This window comes from Salmo salar, chromosome 15 (assembly GCF_965601325.2).
Source record: "Salmo salar chromosome 15, fSalSal1, whole genome shotgun sequence".
NCBI lineage: Eukaryota > Metazoa > Chordata > Actinopteri > Salmoniformes > Salmonidae > Salmo > Salmo salar.
The window spans coordinates 68,498,450-68,519,341 of record NC_138305.1 but is presented as its reverse complement, the minus strand read 5'-3'; the positions used below and the strand labels follow the sequence as shown (position 1 = coordinate 68,519,341).

The 20,892-nt window shown below is 43.7% G+C and overlaps 1 protein-coding gene across 3 annotated transcripts in view; it reads right to left on the bottom strand.

Moving 5' to 3' along the window:
• Positions 1-20,892, bottom strand: part of LOC106571902 (IQ motif and SEC7 domain-containing protein 1) — a 197,755-nt gene that overhangs the window by 68,745 nt on the left and 108,118 nt on the right. The window contains exon 1 of one of the 3 annotated variants that reach the window (XM_014145443.3): positions 12,972-13,195. The exons of the other annotated variants lie outside the window; for them this stretch is intronic. Coding sequence (XP_014000918.1) covers positions 12,972-13,111 — 140 coding nt within the window. The 5' untranslated portion in view covers positions 13,112-13,195. Of the gene's footprint in view, positions 1-12,971; positions 13,196-20,892 lie in introns of those variants that run through there. 3 annotated transcript variants of the gene reach the window in all.

Sequence of the window (20,892 nt, the reverse complement as noted above, 5' to 3'; positions counted from 1 at the left end):
TCCACGACTGCATGAGTGTACACCCATGCTGTAATCAGAATAGGCAGAGGCTACAAGGGCCGAGTTGTTTAGGGAATAAAATCCTCTAAGGTAGAAGCAGGGCATGCAATGTTGCTTGAAAGCAGTGATCAGCAGTTGAAACAACAAAGCAATTCCCTGCCCGTTTCAGTAAAAAGCTGAAGGGTAGGATTGGAGAAATGCAACCATTCTCAAATTCGTAGACGTAAGGACTGACCATTCATGATAACAAAATTATAGTTAACCATGTTTTGAGGCTATATAGTTGGTTTACATTTACTTTGTTTAAAAACATTGGAGTAACACAAGCTTATATTTTGAGTTCTGATGGGGTATGATAGTTGAACTAAGCTCATGGGGCATTTATTAATTATATTCTTCAATAATCAATTGGTACATATAATTAATTTATAAGTGGATGTAGCAACTGCTGATTTCCCCCTTAAACCATCAAGGTCAATGAGGAATTGCAGCGAACACAACGGCACATGAATTGTACGAGAGAATGAATATACCCGGTCTCTACATGAAGCTATTTATAAAGTAATTGAATATCTGAGGTGTGAATGGACACATGAGAATAGGTGGTATGAAGAGTATTGGCAGAGGTATGCAGAAAAAAGTACAATGGAATGGAAATGGAATTTATTCAATTGGATGGAGGTGACAGAACAATGCCCTGGATCAAACAGGCGCAAATCATCCCCATTACCACATTGTTCAAACGAGGAGCAGCACACGGTGCCTGAGATGAGAGAGACACAGCTTCCCCGATCGACTGGTGATTTGCACTTGGAAGACAAGCGCGGGTCTGTTCTCCACTGTGCGTCTGAGAAGCGGTGTCAGACTGTTGTACCACGCTGTCCCAGTGTCCATGAGAAACAGGGGTAAGAATGAGGCCTGGGCCTCATCATTATTCAACCCCCATCCATCATCACCATCCCCCATACTGCTTCACACATGCACACGCATGCATGCACATGGAGGCAGACACACACACACACACGCACGCACGCACGCACGCACGCACGCACAAAGGTCCTGTTGATCTGGGCATTTTGCTCGCTCTCCCACTGACTGGCAGTCGTGGCTTGCCCCCTTTCACACACTTCCTGGCATAATATGGGCTTCCTGTGATCCAGAAGACCCAGCCAATGGCACCCAGAAATACAACACACAGAGACAGGCAGCAACACTGAACACCTATTGTGAGCAGAGACAGTGAGGGATTCATTAATGCAAACAATCAATCAGTAGCTTATCACAAAGCCTGGGTGCCCCATTTATACGCATCTCACAAAACTAACCACACACTGACAGTTTGTCTCTTTTTAATCACGATTTGTTCCTTGAATGCATAATACATTCTACTGAACTGACACTGTGGACTGCCAACAAGTAGGCCATTGTGTTACTGCAGAATTATTGCATTTTCATTTAGTGTGAATTTACTAAACCATTGTGAAAGTAACCTATTGAATTAGACCACGCAAATGCACAGCGGTATGGATTCATCAACATCAACGGTGGGTTTATGAACTTAACACAATGTTTTCAGATCGCCGCAATTGTTTCATCCATCTCAACTCACTGTTTGAGGAGTCATACAGACAAATCCATTAGAGCATCAAGTCTAATTGAAGTGAAAAGCACTACAGGCGTTAGTGTGGGTGGGTCTCTGTGATCACAGCAGTTTAGAGTGTGTGTCTGAGGGGGAAGAGAGATGGGAGAATCAACTGGTCAACACATGGGTCTGATTCATACACATTAATGGTTGTGATCTCTTTCAGGGCCTGATGCGGACATGAACCACAACACATCTCTGAGGATACAGACAGATGCAGATAGCAGTGTTTTGCCATATGAGAAGAGATATATTATATATATACATGTATAATATATGTGTTCGATGAGCAGGTGTCCACATACTTTTGGTCCATGTAGAATATGTACAGTACCATTGAAAAGTTTGGACACACCTACTCATTCAAGGCTCTTTCTTTAGTTCAGGACTGAGCTTGGGAAACCCTGTTCCTGCTAATAAATGCTTTCAGCATTAGTCACTCTAAGAATACACTATACACATGTATGTGGACACCGCTTCAAAATTTGTGGATTCGGCTATTTCAGCCACACCCGTTGCTGACAGATGCATACAATCGAGCACACCGCCATGCAATCTCCATAGACAAACATTGGCAGTAGAACGGCCCGTACTGAAGAGCTCAGTGACTTTCAACACGGCACAGTCATAGGATGACACCTTTCCAACAAGTCAGTTCGTCAAATGTCTGCCCTGCTAGATCTGCCCCAGTCAACTGTAAGTGATGTTATTGTGAAGTGGAAAGGTCTAGGAGCAACAACAGCTCAGCCACACAAGCTCACAGAACAGGACCGCCGAGTGCTGATCGTCTGTCCTCAGTTGCAACACTCACTACCGAGTTCCAAACTGCCACTGGAAATAACGTCAGCACAAGAACTCTTCGTCGGGAACTTCAAGAAATGGGTTTCCGTACCCGTGCAGCCGCACACACGCCTAAGATCACCATGCGCAATGTCAAGCGTCGGCTGGAGTGGTGTAAAGCTCGCCGCCATTGGACTCTGGAGCAGTGGAAACGCGTTCTCTGGAGTGAATCATGAATCATGCTTCACAATCTGGCAGTGCAACGGACAAATCTGGGTTTGGCGGATGCCAGGAGAACGCTACCTGTCCGAATACATAGTGCCAACCGTACAGTTTGCTGGAGGAATAACGGTGTGTCCCCCAGGGTGCGTTTTGGTTTTTGCCCTAGTACTACACAGCTGATTCAACTAATGGGGGCAGGACCGAGTTTGGGAAACCCTGAGCTAGAAGACAAATATGGCTTCTTTATCGCTAGCGATATATCCTCATGGTGCTGTATTAATATGAATCTGCTGGTCCAGCAAACTGAAAGTCGGGTAAAGGGCGCACCGTGGAGTTGAGCAATCAATCAGAATGAATGAGCTGATCTGCTTGACATGCTCTCACTGTCTCTATTGTCCAGTGAACTGCGGTCTACTAATACAGACCGATATGGGGCATTTTAGTAGTGTGACACCCGCTCACTTTAACATTCCTAGTCAATCACTGATAATCCACCAGGAGAATCTCATGGCGTCCAGCCGTCCACTAAGAGGGAGATGTGAACGTGAAGTCAATAAACACAAAGAGAAATGGCCCTGCCCAGCGCCCTGTACGTTGAGAGGAAGCCTACAGATCAGCACTTTTACATGGGGTAGGGTGATCCAGGAGAGGGGGAGGGGTCTGGCTTCAGGCGTGGATGAGGAGATGAGAAGCAGTGGTCGATCTATAGGATGATGGAAAGGAAATATGGTGGAATAAGGTGTAGAGAGACAGTGAAAGAATAAATCAGGGAGATAGAAATGGGAAGATGGTGGGCGAAGGAGGGATGGAAGGATGGTATGCAGATACAGGAGGGAATTACATCCTGTTCCTAGGCCGACGTTGAAAATAAGAATTTCTTCTTAACCGACTTGCCTAGTTAAATAAAGCTAAAATAAATAATACAAATTAAAGAAAATTAGGGGATGAATTCATGGATGGGTGGTAGAAGTTAAATAGGGCTAACTGTGATTATACTTAGTCTCTCATATGATTAAGGATGGGGTTTTTATCAGCCTGATCATCATAACTAAGAACAAGGAGTCATGTCAGTGTGCTCCTACACAGTGAAAGACAATCTGGATGGTTATGCCTTAGAATTGCACTCCCCCTAGTGGCAGCTACAGTAGCTCCAGTCTTCCGGCAAACGTCTACGGCAGTAAAAGGGGGAAAGGGGGATACCTCATCAGTTGTACAACTGAAACGTGTCTTCCACATTTAACCCAACCTGAATCAGAAGGCAGTACACACACACGACATTTCCTCCCCAAATTGATTAAATTCAGAAACATACCCACACAAAATATAATAGCAAACTTAATGTATTCATATCTCATTCCAATACCAGTAGCTATTGAACTGGCTTACGAGGGGGAAAACAACATGCAATTCTCTCCGATTAATATACAGCATTGCTGAATTCATAAAGCCGTTTCTTCTGGAGCACTTGAAGGTAATTCTTTATGATAACCCCAAGCATGTACTCAGTTGTATTTCTAAATCAGAAGAAATACAGTGCCTTCAGAAAGTATTCACAACCCCCTTGACTTCTTCCACATTTTGTTGTGTTACAGCCTGAATTTAAAATGTATTAAATTGAGATTTTGTGTCACTGGTCAACACACAATACCCCATAATGTTAAAGTCAAATTATGTTTAATTATTATTATTATTTTTTTTACAAATTAATAAAAATTAAAAAAAAGCTGAAGTGTCTTGAGTCAATAAGTATTTATGGAAAGCCTAAGTAAAAATGTGCTTAACAAGTCACATAATTTGTTGCATTAAATGCAATAATAGTGTTTAACATGGTTTTCGAATGACTACCTCATCTCTGTACTCCACATATACAATTATCTGTAAGGTCCATCAGTCGAGCAGTGAATTTCAAACACAGATTCAACCACAAAGACCAGGGAGGTTTTTCAATGCCTCGCAAAGGGTATCTATTGGTAGATGGGTAAAAAAAAGCAGACACTGAATATCCTTTTGAATATAGTGAAGTTATTAATTACAGTTTGGATGGTGAATCAATACACCCAGTCACTGCACAGATACAGGTGTCCTTCCTAACTCAGTTGCCAGAGAGGAAGGAAACCGCTCAGGGATTTTTACATTGAGGCCAAAACAGTTACAGATATTAATGGCTGCGATAGGAGAAAACTGAAGATGGATCAACAAAATTGTAGTTACTCCACAATATTAACCTAAATGACAGAGTGAACAAAAGGAAGACTGTACGGAATAAAAATATTCCGAAACATGCATCCTGCTTGCATTAATGCACTAAAGTAAAACTGCCGAATACAAAGCGTTATATTTGGGGTAAATCCAACACAACACATCAATGAGTACCACTCTTCCTATTTTCAAGCATGGTGTTGGCTGCATCATGTTATGGGTATTCCTCTCATCAGCAAGGACTAGGGAATTTTTTATGAGAAATATAAACGGTTTAGAGCTAAGTAGAGGCAAAATTATAGAGTAAAACCTGGTTCAGTCTGCTTTCCAACATACAATGGGATACAAATTCACCTTTCAGCAAGACAATAACCTAAATCACAAGGCCAAATATACACTGGAGTTACTTACCAAGACGACATTAAATGATCATGAGTGGCCTAGTTACAATTTTTATTTAAATCTGCTTGAAAATCTATGGCAAGACTTGAAAATGGCTATTTAGCAACGATCAACAACCAACTTGACAGAGCTAGAATAATTTTTTTAACAATCCAGGTGTGCAATGCTCTTAGAGACTGACCCAGAAAGACTTGCAGCTGTAATTGCTGCCAAAGGTGATTCTAACATGTATTGACTCAGGGGGTACGAAAGCGTATGTAAATGAGACATTTCCGTATTTACATTTCAATAAATGTGCAAACATTTCTAAAAACATGTTTTCACTTTGTCATTATGGGGTACTGTGTGTATATATATTTAATACATTTTCAATTCAGGCCGTAACACAAAATGTGCAACAAGTCAAGGGGTATAAATACTTCCTGAAGGCACTGTAGCTGTTTTGTATGCAAGACCATTCGGGAAAGGGGAATTGGAGAGCTAGTATCGAGAGGATTGTCTTACATGTATGTTAGTTACAGTATAGAAGGGCAGATGGGATCATACAGTAGCAGAGCAGCGGGGAGATTCTCTAACGTAGATTACAGTAAAATCTCTCTTATCACATAGATAATACACTACAGCTGTTAAGTCTCAAGTCTTGAAGCACCATGCAGAAGAGAGGTGGAGGAGAGAGAGAGAGAGAGTCAATGAAGGGGAGGACGGAGAATGGAGAGACAAAGAAAGAGGGGAGGGGGGGGAGAAAGAGAGGGAGACAGGGAGAGAAAAAGAGGGGAGGAGAGGACGAAAGAGAGATGGAGGGAGATAAATAGTAGAGAAGAAATGAGAGATCAAAAGAAAGCAAAAGAGACAAGGAGGGAGGAAGGAGAGAGGAAAGACTAGCATAAAACTGGAGGAGGGTTTAAAAGTAGAGCGCAGAAAGCGAGGGAGCAGAAGAATGAGGAGAGATCCAGGGCTGCAGGGTGGAGGTGGAATCCATGTCCTCCTTGTCTTTAATCCTACTATCGTGAAGGCCATACACTTACTGAGCCAGTGTGACAGAACTGATGGATAACAATTGTCTTCCCTGTCAAAGAGAGCATACTTAGACAACCGACAGAGCTCAAATATGTGTTGCATATACAGTATGTGTAACACAACATACACATTACAATGAATTGTTGTGTTTCACCATTATGTCAATTATAAGTGGGAGCCTTTTTCATGATTTTGTGAGTGACGTTTATATTTTGTTGACATCGGAATGGTTTATAAGACTATGCACCGTGATTTGAGTGCATCACGTGTACAGTGTAGCATAATGTGCTAATGTAAGCAATGTTTGTAATTGCATAACAGTGTAGCATGTAAATATACTTCCCCATAAATGTGTATATTTGGCCTAGGGAACAAAATGTTCTGCAGGCGCTTGCTGCTCTGTGAAACCCTCCTCCCCGTTGTGTCTCAGTGCCTGACGCTGCTGTTGGCAATGTTAGGGGCCTATTATGGGATGTCACAATCCACGGACACATAAACACTAGAGCATACCCCTGAGAGAACCACAGCTCCCTGAGATATAACCCTGAGAGAACTACAGCTCCCAGCAGCGGAGAGAGCGTTACCCTGAGCGTGTTCCAAACATTTGTACAGTATTGGAAGGCATATTCTGTCACAATGCCCACTACTACTACACTTCTCTATGATGGCAGGGGACAGTGGCCCAGGGCAGGGTGAGAGAGTGACAGTGTTATTGTGACGGTTGCGTCCATGCAGCATGTATCTGCGCATTAGCCTGTGTGTGTGTGTAGTGAGCGACTTGCAGGGCTGTGGCAACGTGCCCCATGTGCTTACTAGATCAGATGAAACAGAATACTCTGTGTGGTGTCTGGCCAAGCAGCGACAGCGGCATGCTTTACAAAGTCACGGTCTTACGTAACGGCCAGCTTGAGCATGGGGGTCAAATCCATTTAAATCTTTCCTTCCTATCACTCAATGGTCAATTCCATTTCAATTCAGTCAATACTTCCAAGAATTGAACAACGGGCCGATTCATTGAAAATATACGTTTCTTCCTTCCATGAAATGGAATTTCGATTCATCACGCCATCTGAAATTATAGAATGTAATCGGATATGAGCCAAACGTTGGCCGTGGCAGTACGTTATGCAGTCGCTCTCTGACTAAGCAGGCCTGTGCCTGACTCTGCAGTTCCAGCGCTGTGTGTTGCCATGTACTCCGGCTAAAAGCAGAGAAATGTGCTGCCAGTGCCTGGCGGCGATGGTGACATATGGTTTTTCATCTGCCAGCCTCCCGAGCGGAGGTGCTGGCATCATCGGGACAGCGGCTTCACAATGCCGTCTAGCAGTTAATAACGGGGTATGGGCATCCCTGCATCGAAGCCTAAGCCTTCCAGCAACACTACAGCTGCAGGACATGCCTCCAGAGAATCTTTGACATTATTTCAATGAACCGTGAAATCCCGGAATGTACATCCACAATGTCCACTCTATGTAATTGCTTGACTCAACTCTTTCTTTCAAATGTGTAGATCTGTGTCAGCATAGGAAAGCAATAATAGCTCTTAGTTGATATGCTATGCAGAAAGGTCAAAAGGTCACAGTATGTCAATTAGACATTATGCCTAACAAGCATTATAGCTGGCCCAGATAGGGAGATGACAAAGCATGCTTCAAGTCTAATTTATTTCATGATCTGGAATTGAAATGGTGTGGTTTGTGTGACAGGAAATATTTGAACTAAATGACTATAGCCTGCTGTATCTGCACACAGTCAGTTGAAGTCTACCAGCGCAGAGGTAAGTGGTGAGAGCAGGGTGCCTTTTACATGCACTCTGATAGAGCAGCAGGCACTGCTAGCTGGGGGACAGAACAACAGTGTTGGGGCTGGGCAACAATACTAATGCAAAATATATACAGACCTAGGACACAAGGAAAGACACAGTCAACAAACTGTTTAAATAAACATCTATTTTTTTTTTTTAATTGCTGATTTACAGATATTTTTGGAGAGATATGGCTGTAGTATTTTCAACACATTTCTCCCGGAGCACGTAGTCAAACTTATATAAGTATATCATAGCCTAAATGTCCCTACAACCCTTAGCCATGCACCTCACATCTACCCTACAACCCTGTCTGTTCTGCTGGCCTGAGACATTGTAATTCTAGAAGGAAACTGTCTTGACAGTTAAATTGGGGAGGCGCCCCAAGCCAAACACTCCTTGAGTCAGAGTATAGTATACAAATTTGTGTCAAACTGACAAGCATCTCTACGCGCCTAAAAAATCCCAGCAACAACTGTAGTTCATGTTACACAACGAGCGTGTGTGTGTATGGCAACGAGCGTGTGTGTGTATGGCAACGGGCGTGTGTGTGTATGGCAACGAGCGTGTGTGTGTGTATGGCAACGAGCGTGTGTGTGTATGGCAACGAGCGTGTGTGTGTGTATGGCAACGAGCGTGTGTGTGTATGGCAACGGGCGTGTGTGTGTATGGCAACGGGCGTGTGTGTGTATGGCAACGGGCGTGTGTGTGTATGGCAACGAGCGTGTGTGTGTATGGCAACGAGCGTGTGTGTGTATGGCAACGTGTGTGTGTGTGTTTTGACCACATCCTTCCTTTAAAGCCCCAGTCCAGTTTTTGTTTTGGATCTGTACTCCAGCACTTTCGATTTTAAATGATTCAATGACTACGAGGTTAAGGTGCGGACTGTCCCATTTTAGCGTACTTCCATCCATATCAGGTGAACAATTTAGAAATGACAGCACTTTTTGTACATAGTTCCCCCATTTTAGGGGACCAAAAGTATTGGGACAAATGAACTTAAATGTGTATTGAAGTAGTAAAGAGTGAAGTATTTGGTCCAATATGCACAGCACACATTGATAACATCACACGTTTGACTTTACAAATGTGTTGGATGCATTTGATGTTTGTTTTGGTTGTGTTTCAGATTATTTTGTGCCAAATAGAAAGGAATGGTAAATGTATGAATAGAAGATGTTTCAAAACATGTCTACATTAATGTGGATGCTACCATGATTATGGATTGTCCTGAATGATGAATAATGAATCACACATATATCATACCCTCAAGCCATCCTAACCTCTCACCATTACAATAACGGGAGTTTTTAGTTGTTGTAACTTTCTCACTCATCATTATTCACAATTCATTCATGAATATCTGTTATCATGGTAGCATCCACATTAACATAGAAGTGTTTAGACATATACAGTATCAGGACTCTTCAACAGGACTCTTGGTTGCTGTTACACACCTCCAGGCTGTGTAAGGGTAATTTGACCAAGAGGGAGAGTGATGGAGTGCTGCATCAGATGACCTGGCCTCCACAATCACCCGACCTCAACCCAATTGAGATGGTTTGGGAAGATTTGGACCGCAGAGTGAAGGAAAAGCAGCCAACAAGGGCTCAGCATATCTGGGAACTCCTTCAAGACTGTTGGAAAAGCATTCCAGGTGAAGCTGGTTGAGAGAATGCCAAGCGTGTGTAAAGCTGTCATCAAAGCAAAGGGTGACTACTTTGAAGTATCTCAAATATAAAATATAATTTGATTTGTTTAACACTTTTTTGGTTACTACATGATTCCATATGTTATTTTATAGTTTTGATGTCTTCACTAGTCACTATGTCTTCACTAGTAAAAAATAAAGAAAAACCCTGGAATGAGTAGGTGTGTCCAAACATTTGACTGGTACTGTAAGTGAATTTGTCCCATATACTTTCGGTCCCCTAAAATGAGGGGACCATGTACAAAAAGTGAACAAATTTCTAAACGGTTCACTCGATATGGTTGAAAATACCCTCAAATTAATACCCTGCGCCTTAAGCTCATAGTCATTGTATCATTTCAAATCGCTGGAGTACAGAACCAAAACAAACAAAAATGTGTCACTGTCCCAATATTTTGGAGCTCACTGTATTTCTCAAGCCCCATTCCTCAGCTGTTTACTAAAACAAGTGGTGGGGAGTGCGTTGTTATTGTTTATTCAACCACAGTGGCGTATTATGTGATGATGACAACATCTCTTTTTTTCAGTCACACGAGCTCTGCGTGGAGTCATGTTGGAACACAGATTTTGGCACAGGCGCCTGCACAGAAATAGAAATAGCAACTCTAACACACCCCGCAGCCGAAGAAGAGACAACCATCAAAACAAGAGACGTGGGAGTGTCGAGTGTCGAGTGTGTAGGGTTGCAAAATTCTGGTAACTTTCCCAAAATCCGTACGTTTTCCAGAAATCCTGTTACGAGTGTGGGGATTCGTTGTATTTTATTCGTATTTAACCTGGATCTATCCAGGCGAGTCAATTAAGAACAAATTATTACTAGGTAGAGGGGCAGCACTTTACTAGAAATGCCCTAGCCAGACCATACCAACAACAACAACACTATGATATACCAATAACATCACTATGGGCTTATGACGTTAACGAAGGAAAATACCAGACAATCATATTGCACGCACACATACAGTGCATTCGGAAAGTATTCAGACCCCTTGACTTTATCCACATTTTGTTACGTTACAGCCTTATTCAAAAATGGATCAAATGTTTTTTTCCCCCCCTCAATCAATCTACACAATACCCCATAAAGACAAAGCAAAACCAGTTTATTTTTCATTTGTTCTTATTTATATATATTTTAAACTGAAAAATCACATTTATATAAGTACTCAGACCATTTACTCAGTACTTTGTCGAAGCACCTTTGGCAGTGATTACAGCTTCTTGGGTATGACACCACAAGCTTGGCACACCTGTATTTGGGGAGTTACTCCCATTCATCTCTGCAGATCCTCTCAAGCTCTGTCAGGTTGGATGGGGAGCGTTGCTGCACAGCTATTTTCAGATCTCACCAGAGATGTTCAATCGGGTTCATGTCCGGGCTCTGGCCGGGCCACTCAAGGACATTCAGAGACTTGTCCCGAAGCCACTCCTGTGTTGTATTGGCTGTGTGCTTAGGGTCGTTGTCCAGATGGAAGGTGAACCTTCACCCCAGTCTGAGGAGCTGAGCGCTCTGGAGCAGGTTTTCATCAAGGATCTCTCTGTACTTTGCTCCGTTCATCTTTCCCTCAATCCTGACTGGTCTCTCAGTCCCTGCTGCTGAAAAACATCCCCACAGCATAATGCTGCCACCAACATGCTTAACCGTAGGGATGGTGCCAGGTTTCCTCCAGACGTGAAGCTTGGTTTCATCAGACCAGAGAATCTTGTTTCTCATGGTCTGAGTCCTTTAGGTGCCTTTTGGCAAACTCCAAGTGGGCTGTCATGTGCCTTGTGACCAACAAGTTTCCCTCGACACAATCTTGTCTTGGAGCTCCTCCTTGGAATTTCTTCGACCTCATGGCTTGGTTTTTCCAGACATGCATTGTCAACTGTGAGACCTTATATAGACAGGTGTGTGCCTTTCCAAATCATGTCCAATCAATTGAATTTACCACAGGTGGACTCCAATCAAGTTGTAGAAACATCAAGGATGATCAATGGCAACAGGACGCACCTGATCTCAATTTCGAGTCTCATAGCAAAGGGTCTGAATACTTGTGTAAATAATCTATTTCTGTATTTATTATACATTTGCAAAAATGTTAAATAACCTGTTTTTCACTTTGTCATTATGGGGTATTGTGTGTAGATTAAATGAAAACATTTCCTCATCAATCAATTTTAGAATAAGACTGTAACGTAACAAAATGTGGAAAAAGTCAAAGGGTCTGAATACTTTCCGAATGCACTGTATATGACATGATTTTTGAGTCCTTTCACAACCAAAGATCTTTACAGAGATGACACAGGGACGCTGAACTGGAGAGACAAGCTTTAAGCATCCCAAACAGTGAAGAAGCGAACATCGACATCCCAAAAATTACATTCACCACACTAGCAGTACCATCTGCATCCTTAACACACACACACACACACACACACACACACACACACACACACACACACACACACACACACACACACACACACACACACACACACACACACACACACACACACACACACACACACACACACACACACACACACACACACACACACACGTCAGAGCTAGGAGGAAATCACGCGCTAAACAAGAAGCTGTCACAGCGTCACAAAAATGAGTCATATTCTCCTAGTCAGTCACAGTATCATCACAGTCACTCAAAACAACTAAATGGCAGTGATTTCAATCACAATGGAAACAATCTCCCAGTACATAACAGAAATCAGTGATCATCCCTCATATCTTTTTGTCAAAATCACCAAAAAGGGAAACAAATGCGATGAAAATTCATTTTGTATATAAATATTAACAGCCATGTCTACCACAAACACATGTCTACCACACACAGAAATACACCCCCCACATGACCACCATTCCCCATAGGGCTGTGGTTGTTTACAAAGAGAGAGCTCTGTAGGCAGAGCCAGAAACTCATCCCATCTCCAGACAGGCTGAGAGGAGAAGAGAGGACAGAGCAAGGTCTAGTCTGCAAGCGCCAGCTAGGTGACTCAGCACACACACTGGAGACACTGCAATAACAAAAGTGCCACACCGCATCCTCGTCAACGAAGGATGGGAGGACCACTGCCTGCACGGCTGCATCCGCCCAGCCACAGCCTCCCTCCCTCACCAGCCACAGCCTCCCTCCCTCACCAGCCACAGCTCCATTCATACAGCATGAGGATTCGAAGGGACTGGTACTACTCACATGTCGTATAGCCGGTAGGACATGGCAGAACTGGGTCTGCCCGGGTGAGTCCCACCCCTGGGTGGCGTGCTGGACTCGCTGCGGGGACGCCTGGGGTCGGTGCTGCTCACCACGGCACGCCATACGCTCGGCTTGTCCATCCTCCAGGCTCGTCAATGGGACTCGACTCAACAGCAGCGTGTGCATACAGACTCACACACACACTCACATACACTCTTACTCTCTCAGTCACAAACAGCCAGCCAGCCAGAGAGAGCTGTGTGATGTAACGAGGCAGGTCCAAAAGTTTGGGGAGGATGTAGTGGTAGAGCAGGATACTGGGAGGATGCCAGTTTAACACTGAACGCGTGCCAAGGGCAGAGGAGACAGGGCTAGCCGTCTAAAGCATGGGGATAATCTGCAGGAGGGAGAATGTCGTTTTTTTTGTCTCTAACACACACAGAATCTCTTCCCCATCCTTTTACCACCTCTCCTCTGCTCACGGTAGTATAGTCCGCAGCTGGGCCATCCGATTGGCTCTCTGATCTCCATGGAAACAGAAGGATGTGTTGGAGGTAGGGCTCATTGTCTTTCTCTTTCTTTCTCTCTCCCCATCTCTCTCCCACTTCGTGGAATCAATGTGTTTCTTCAAGCCATTCAAAAAGTGAACAAAAAGAGGCTAACATCTATATTATGTACAGTATATACTGTAGATTCATTCTTATAATAATGGAACTCTTACGCATAGCACATACATTTTACAAATAAGCCACCTCAATGAAGCAAGCGGCACACACACAGACCAAATTCTTGTCAAAATCTGCTCTTGAGGTGAAAAAGGGTCTACTTACCACAAAGCCCTGCTGTGAGCAAATACTAGGGCAGTGGTTCCCAACCTTTTTTGGGTACTGTACCACCAACTGAATTTTGCTCTGCCCGGAGTAGCCCTGAAGTACCCCCTCATGTGCATTTTACCAGTAAGCCCATGGTCTCATGGGTCTTCTCAAGTACAGTGGCCCCTGTGGATAGGCCAAGTCCTAGTACCCCTGGTTGGGAGCCACTACACGAGGGAGCTGGGGACTAAGGAGGGCTGGGGAGAAGAGAACAGGGAGGGCTTTGGATGAGGCCTGGGAAGCAGGGGAGGCATTGTTGACACCCTTTGGATGAGGGCTAGGAAACAGGGGAGTCATATTGTTGACACCCATGCCCTGGTAACACAGGTGTCTATGGAGACAACTCTCATCAGGACTATACGCATCGACCCAGAGGGCCGTGGGAGTTCACAGGATCCACTGAACACCATAGGAAAGATTTTACCCCCATAGACTTCCCTTCATTTCACTGTTCCAGATAATAATGAGGCTGCTAGTCTGGAGTCTCCAGGGAAGATGAATTTCATTCTGAAAAGGCACTGAGTTGAACATGTACTGAGGTGAAATGGCAATGCGAGAGGCTGTCGCTATTCATAAATGCGGGGTGAGTGTGTGCTCAAATCCAGAGACCCAGGGGCCTTCATCTGAAGTCATCAATCACACATAACACATTAATATCACCTGTCTGGTGCGCACAGAGATAGACAGGTGGGGAACTCTACCCCTCTGTAACCCTCTCTCCCTCTTCTGTTGCTCTGTTCATGTCAAAGAGCAGCTAGCTACGCTCTCTAACTAACGCCATTTTTTCACAGCAGACACAGAGCTTTGAGTGGGGTGGTGAGATCCATTTCATTCCCCACTGAGAGCGAAGCTGCAAGCCCAAGGCACGATGTTAGTAGTCAGTGCACAGGCAAAGACAGAAGAGGAGAGGTGTGCTGAACGAGCAGATTGACAAATATCTTCACACTCCTCACAACGCCGGCACTACGGTTCTCTATACAGGTACACACACACCACAAATATATCCACTTTATTCTCTTCACACTGCCTTATGGCTTTCAACCGTTGACCTATTCTTGTTGACTTAAAGCTGTCTATTTTGATTTAACGGTGTGTCAGTTTGTGTTGTCTGTGTGTGTGGCCTCAAACATCAAAACACAACGTCGTCCTCTCCTGCCAATCTCCGCACCCCCACTCGTTGCCATACGGCTTCTCTGTGCCCAGCTGGCCTGGTGGATGAGACCGGGCATCGACTCTGGCAGTAGTATGCTGCATTGAGAGTCTGCATGAATGCGCGCACGCACACACACGCACACACACACACACACACACACACACACACACACACACACACACACACACACACACACACACACACACACACACACACACACACACACACACACACACACACACACACACACACACACACACACACAGCAGCAGTGGGGGCTTTAACCATCACAGGAAGGGCATACTGATGAGTCCCAGCCTAATTGCCTCATCCCTGTTCTCTGTGAGAGAGGCAGCAAACTGCAGAGCCTTCTTAGTCAATGAAATCCAAAAGTGTCAGGAAATGGCTGAGATAGTGGATAGATATGGAGCAAAACGCCAATAGGCTGGCCCGTGGGCTGGGGAGATATCTTCATCTGGGTTTTCATTTCCACTGCTGAGAACAGACATTAACGGACAACAACGAGAGGATTTAATAGAGAGATGCAGAAAGATAAGCTCATCCTGGTGTCAGGATCTTGATGTCAATGCCAGCACCTTGATCTCATTCCTCTGTAATAAAAGCCGAAATGCTTGTGTACGCTATCCCTGATGCAGTAAAAAAAATTCAAAACATTGTAAGCTTTATGCAACATATTTTTAAGTGCAAACCCATTACACCTTTGTCTAAAAGACACAGTCAATGACAAACTGTCATAGTCTAAAAGACATGGAGTTCAACAGATCAAAATCAAACTGATAATCAAACCTTAATAAAAAGAGAGAACAGCGCAAGTATTGGTTTAACAACTAACAAAGCAGACCGCAAATCAAACCCATGTTTTTACATGAAGCATAACTCTAGCTCACATAGCATAACAGTTATATAACTACCCTCTGAAAGACTTCATTCTGATTGGCTGAGGGACGTCCTATAGGACTCCCGAGTGGCGCAGCGGTCTAAGGCACTGCATCTCAGTGCAAGAGGCCCTGGTTCGAATCCAGGCTGCATCACATCTGGCCGTGATTGGGAGTCCCAATGGGCGGCGCCATCTTTGTAACTAAACCATCATTGTAAATAAGAAATTGTTCTTAACTGACTTGCCTAGTTAAATAAAAAATAAAAATAGGTGTACATTAATCACAAAGCTGAACAGTTATAGTGTCTGCATTGGTATCCTCGAGTGAGCCGAAGTCCAATAATAGAAAATAACACTGCAGCTCACAGCAGTCTGCGAACGCTCGCACATGCTGTTCATAAGGGCTTATAAAACAATAATGATGCTTCACAGCCAAGATAGTCGCCTTCAACTGGGACACACACACACACACAACATCTGGACTTGGTGAACCGGGAAGTGCAGAGTTAGCTGGTTGTTTATGGTGTACTGCTTTTCAACATTATACTCAATATTAAATGTGACGCTAAAGCTAAGCTTGACTTCCTTCAATGCTCCATCATCACTATAGTGTCGATCTAGCACAGCAGATGCCTTCTATGGATTTATCTTGTTGTGTAGCTCTGGAAGATAAGTAGTGGTATTCAGTGTTTTGCTGTGCTGGGGTGTACTGGGCTGAGAATTATTGTCCCATGGTGCCTTGCTGATTGTCTCGGTGTTGCTGCTGTGTGTGTTGATAGCTGATTGCTGTGCTGATGTGTGTGTGTTTGTCAGTGGGACGCTGCTTCATTTAGATCCCCACTCTACTGAGCTGCATGGCAGGGGAGCCTGGCTGGGCTGTCTCCCACAACAAAAGAGAGGGAGAGGCAGGAGAGAGGAACCTGAGAGAGAGTTACTTACATCACAATCACACACCGCACCTCTTTCTCAGTGTTCTGACGGCCACTGAAGGATGAGCTGAAGAGAACAGCTGTTTGAGATGGAATCTAAGAAAAATAACCACATACAAATGAGATGAGGAAATGTATATGGATTCACAAATTCAGTCATCATCCATTCTAAAAAAAGCAACCCAGTCCTATTCGAATCGAAATGAAAAGCCTTTATTTGAATCGGCTCAACACTGACCCATTGCAGCCAATAGAATACAGAATTGTGTTGAAATAAGCCAGGATCTTGAGAGCATTGCCTGCGGTCCCGACAGAGATCATCGCGGCGGTTGGCATTTTTCATTCTGCGGTTGAGAGAGGACAGGTCAGATAGACAACTTTTGTTGTCCCGCAGATTATTTGGAAATGGTCATCTTATTCCTGGTTCATCCTTGCGAGCAATTTCCAAATGCCTCAAGGTACCACGTTCATCTGTACAAACAATAGTACGCAAGTATAAACACCATGGGACCACGCAGCCGTCGTACCGCTCAGGAAGGAGACGCGTTTGGTCTCCTAGAGATGAACGTACTGTGGTGCGAAAAGTGAAAATCAATCTGAGAACAACAGCAAAGGACCTTGTGAAGATGCTGGAGGAAACAGATACAAAGTATCTATATCCACAGTAAAACGAGTCCTATATCGACATAACCTGAAAGGCCTCTCAGCAAGGAAGAAGCAACTGCTCCAAAACCGCCATAAAAAAACAGACTACGGTTTGCAACTGCACATGGGGTCAAATATCGTACTTTTTGGAGAAATGTCCTCTGATCTGAATGTCCTCTGGTCTGATACCATCCCAAATGTGAAGCACAGGGGTAGCAGCATCATGTTGTGGGGGTGCTTTGCTGCAGGAGGGACTGGTGCACTTCACAAAATAGATGGCATCATGAAGAGGAATATTATGTGGATATATTGAAGAAACATCTCAAGACATCAGTCAGGAAGTTAAAGCTTGGTCGCAAATAGGTCTTCCAAATGGACAATGACTCCAAGCATACTTCCAAAGTTGTGGCAATATGGCTTAAGGACAACAAAGTCAAGGTATTGGAGTGGCCATCACAAAGCCCTGACCTCAATCCTATAGAAAACGTGTGGGCAGAACTGAAAAAGCGTGTGCGAGCAAGGAGGCCTAGAAACCTGGCTCAGTTACGCCAGCTCTGTCAGGAGGAATGAGCCAAAATTCACCCAACTTATTGTGGGAAGCTTGTGGAAGGCTACCCGAAACGTTTGACCCAAGTTAAACAATTTAAAGGCAATGCTACCAAATACTAATTGAGTGTATATAAACGTCTGACCCACGGGGAATGTGATGAAAGAAATAAAAGCTGAAATAAATCATTCTCTCTACTATTCTGATATTTCACATTCTTAAAATAAAGTGGTGATCCTAACTGACCTGAGACAGTGAATTGTTACTGGGATTAATTGTCAGGAATTGTGAAAAACTGAGTTTAAATGTATTTGGCTGAGGTGTATATAAACTTCCAACTTCAACTGTATATATAAACAACACACACACACACACACACACACACACACACACACACACACACACACACCCACACACACACACACACACACACCACACACACACACACACAGTTGAAGTCAGACATACACCCTATGTATGTCCACACACACACATACAAAAAAAAAGGAAGACTATATCCACTCCCATCATTCTTGCGGCTTCAAGTTCAGCAGCCATACATGCAAGATCAGGAGCATGTGTGGTCTCAATGAAATAGAGTAGGCTATAGCCTATGCATGGGCAGAGAATCAGCCTTTTGGGAGCTCTAAGTGAGATTTGGTTGGGGGGGGGGCCCACCTCTCGCAGAACATTTTAGTAACCCCCTCGACAGCGGAATTTCTTTTTTTCATTGAAAGTTAATTTCCTACATTTCTACATATTTTGCCATGACTTATTCCATGTTTATATGATATCTGAGTGAGAATGACTAACATTCATGCGTGCCCGGTCGGTATTTGGCCATGATTAATACAAGTTAGATAGTCTAGCCACCTAACTACCAATCAAAAAATGTACATGGCTAATTGTCAGCTAACTGAGTGACTGACATAAGAGAAACTGCTGATGCACAACCAAATTTTGAAATTGCACCTGGTGTATTATACTATTGACTGAGTTCCAAAAAACTAAATGCCATTTCTTTTGTCTTTTTTTGGTCTCTTATTTCACTTATGCCTGGAGCCAGCGCTGAAAGAGGCAGTTATTGTTCCAAGGAAATGTACTTCCTAAATATGATTAAGCTATAGTTTATTACATTGCCTAGATCACCCATATTTGTCTCCTATTGAAAATCATCCCACTCTTAAAAGGTAGGCTATAAAATGTAGCTCAAGAGAAAGTGCAAGTCTCTCCAACTCTGTTCTCTTCAAACTACATCTTGTCTATTGGCTGATATAGCCCAGTAATACCGACAGCCTAATATAAAATGGGCCACGTGAGAATCTCTGGTAATTAAACCTATTTCTTTGGTTCTTTTTGCACATTTTCATATTGCCTATAGGGCGCAAAATTGCTGGGACCATGGCTGGCAAGTGAGCTGCATCGCATACGGCTAAAATAACACTGTGGGACGACTGCGGTTGGGTTTGGGACCAGTTCCTGCTAGCGGGTGGGAGTCGAATAGAAAGACAGCGGGTGTGGGCGGGTGCGGTATGAAAAGCTGCGGGTGCAGACGGGAGCGGGATGAATAAATCAGTCCCGCGCCGACCTCTACCATGATCCGAGACTCCATGTACACAAATGATTGCATCCCTTAGTCCAGTAGATTTTTGATTCCTTGCACAATCAAACCTGCACATACTGTATCAACCACAAGATGGCAGTACTTTGTTGTTGGATGGTTCTGGATCAAACACAGCATTGCCAGATATTACTCACAGATGGCATGGTGGAATGCTCGATACCGATCCTGAGGTCGTGAAAAGCATTTTCACCCCAGAGGAAATTACATTGGTACCCATGAGAGAAAGAGAGAGACAGAGAGCGAGAGCCATGTTAGAGTGGGTTGACAAGAGGCAGCGGGTCTGAGCAGAATGCTTAGGAATCGATAGACATTTACAGAATGGTAACCTGGAGGAAAATGGGGGAGGGTCATGCTTTTTCAATTTCAGTCAAGGGGAGGGGAAGGTCATGTAATTCGTAATTAATTAAATTTGAATGTTTCTTAGTGTTTTAGAATGAGTTTCTTATTAGGCTAGAAATCGATGTGTGCCCCCATCTCTGATTCTCCACTAGACGCGTAATATCAAGTGTGCCTATAGGCTATTTAGTGTGGTCTCAATCAAATGATCCATAGCCTGCCTATAGGCATATAGGCCACAGTGTGCATGCTCAGAGAAGCACAGAGCAATGTTATATTTTTAAGTTAGTTTTATTTACACCATCCGAGAAGCTAAGCTGCACTACACATTGCAATGGATATTCCAACCTTGAGCCCTGGCCTACTCTGCTCTTGCTGACCCCCCCCCCCCCAAAAAAAAATATGGTGTGCTGCCTAACCAATGTCTATGCTGTGTAGGCCTACGGTGGCAATTCAGGAGGAGTCGAAAGCTTCTTATTCACCATCTTCCCCACGGACTAGCCTATAGACTATGTTCTGTTCAGTTTGAGAAGGACAGCGTGAAGTTGAGGAGGACCGGAGGTCAACTTTGATAGCTTGCTACTACTATAATAGATTTTTATTAAAAACAATGTTTCTTGCCCATGATGTATTTATCAGAGTTATTGAATCTCACAGTAAAACCAGATTAGAGTAAATGACGTTGTGGTGCTGAAACTTGAAGCAGCAGCTACAGCATAATCAATGGGAAATTGACAGTTCATGGTGCTGAAACTTGAAGCAGCAGCTACAGCATAATCAATGGGAAATGGACAGTTCATGGTGCTGAAACTTGAAGCAGCAGCTACAGCATAATCAATAGGACATGGACAGTTCATGGTGCTGAAACTTGAAGCAGCAGCTACAGCATAATCAATGGGAAATGGACAGTTCATGGT